Consider the following 1,871-nt stretch of genomic DNA (forward strand, 5'->3'; position numbering starts at 1 on the left):
CGAGGAGAATTCCATGCGCTTCTTTCCTCTGGTTCTATCTTAGCATTGACTAGTCAGCATCATGGGACTAGCGGTTCTGCACTCTGGCTGCCCATTGATCTTTTCTTCGAAGACATAATGGATGGAACACAAGCTGCAGCGGCCAGCGCTGTCGAAAATCTAACTGGTGCTAGTACATTTATCTCTATTTGTCCTTCTTGCATTTCTCCTCTCGTAAATATCTACATACCTATTATTATGTGCTTTTATTTGAACATAAGAAAATATCTGCAGGTCTTGTAAAAGCACTGCAGGCAGTTAATAGTACAACATGGCATGATGCCTTTCTTGCTCTATGGCTAGCAGCCTTACGCCTTGTGCAAAGGGTAAGGATCTATTCTGAGCAACTACTAAGAATTTTAAGCTCCTAGCCTCCTAGAATAGGTTGTTCTTGTCTTAGGGCTTCTAGGAGAATCAATGTCTGCGCTACTTCATGGATCTGAAATAAGTAGTAACATATGTGAAGCACCAAATTACGTTTCACAATAAAACTTATACAAGATTCATAATTAGAAGGTCATATAGTGACAATGTTGCGCCTTATGCAGTATCTTTAATTGACCAATATGTTGTAATTTGAAGGAAAGAGATCCAATCGAGGGTCCTGTGCCCCGCACCGACACTTTTCTTTGTGTATTGCTATCCGTCACTCCACTTGCTGTTGCCAACATCATTGAAGAAGAAGAAAGTCAGTGGATTGATCAAAGTGCATCTAGCCCAAGCAACCAGTGGAAAGAGAAAAAAGGAAAATGCCGACAGGGATTAGTCAATAGCTTACAACAACTTGGTGATTATGAAAGCTTGCTGACACCACCCATTTCGGTACAGTCGGTTGCTAATCAAGCTGCTGCTAAAGCAGTTATGTCCATTTCCGGCATTACAAATGGTAGTGGATCTTACGAAAATACAAGCATGAACGAATCTGCAAGTGGCTGCTGTAAGTAAATTTGCCATCTACTCTCTCAATGTTATTTTGCGCCAGCATTCTGGTTTTGAACTCTCACCAAGAGTGCGGTTTTCCTTATTAACTCGGAAGTTGTTTTTTTTTCTCTGTGTGTTTATCTGCTCTGGTTTTATGTGGTGTTTTGACGGTTTCAAGTTATTCATTTGGGTTGTTTATTAGTAGTCTCTCTGTCCCATTATTGTTGGCTTGTTATTCTTTATCATTTTGAACTTTTAGCTTTCTTGTTGAATGTGATTGGTTTGTAATTGGCACAGCTGGTAACATGCGCCATCTGGTAGTGGAAGCTTGTATCTCCAGAAATCTGTTGGACACATCTGCATATCTCTGGCCGGGGTTCGTAAATGGGGGAACCAATCAAGTGCCTCAAGGTATCGCCGGAAATGTTTCTTGTTGGTCTCTAGTGATGAAGGGTTCTTCTCTAACACCATCATTGACAAATTCACTAATCACAACTCCAGCTTCTAGGTATGTTAAAATCTATGATCGATCTTTGTTTATGTTTCTCTTTAGGTAATTGGTTAAAGGGGGTATTAGTCGGAGAAACATATTTTATAGCAGTGCATGTTTTCTTACCTAGATTATCGTCTGCTTCCAAGACTCCATAAGCGGAGCTCGCCTTTTTAGTTAACTTTCTCAGTTGTAACTTGTAAGGCAACTGAAATTAATCACATTAATATGATGGAAGCTTAGCAGAGATCGAAAAGATTTACGAGGTTGCAACTACTGGTTCAGAAGATGAGAAGATAGCTGCGGCTTCTATTCTCTGTGGGGCATCTCTATTTCGGGGTTGGAGCATACAGGTATGTTTGGCATTTCAATTCTGTATCTGTGATCTGCATTTTCTAGATAGTTCTCTGTATTGCAAATT

At 40.2% G+C, this 1,871-nt stretch overlaps 1 protein-coding gene across 1 annotated transcript; it reads left to right on the plus strand.

Annotated features, from left to right (window-relative positions):
- Nucleotides 1-6: 6 nt before the first annotated feature.
- On the plus strand, nucleotides 7-1,803 carry LOC106321671 (mediator of RNA polymerase II transcription subunit 33B-like; the record flags this gene model as incomplete). Its single annotated transcript, XM_013759917.1, has 5 exons — nucleotides 7-166; nucleotides 274-365; nucleotides 622-976; nucleotides 1,258-1,468; nucleotides 1,689-1,803. Coding segments are annotated over exons 1-5 (822 nt in total), but the record flags the coding sequence as incomplete, so codon positions are not given.
- Between the last annotated feature and the right edge of the window lie 68 nt (nucleotides 1,804-1,871).

This window comes from Brassica oleracea, unplaced genomic scaffold, assembly GCF_000695525.1.
Source record: "Brassica oleracea var. oleracea cultivar TO1000 unplaced genomic scaffold, BOL UnpScaffold02380, whole genome shotgun sequence".
NCBI classification, from domain to species: Eukaryota; Viridiplantae; Streptophyta; class Magnoliopsida; order Brassicales; family Brassicaceae; genus Brassica; species Brassica oleracea.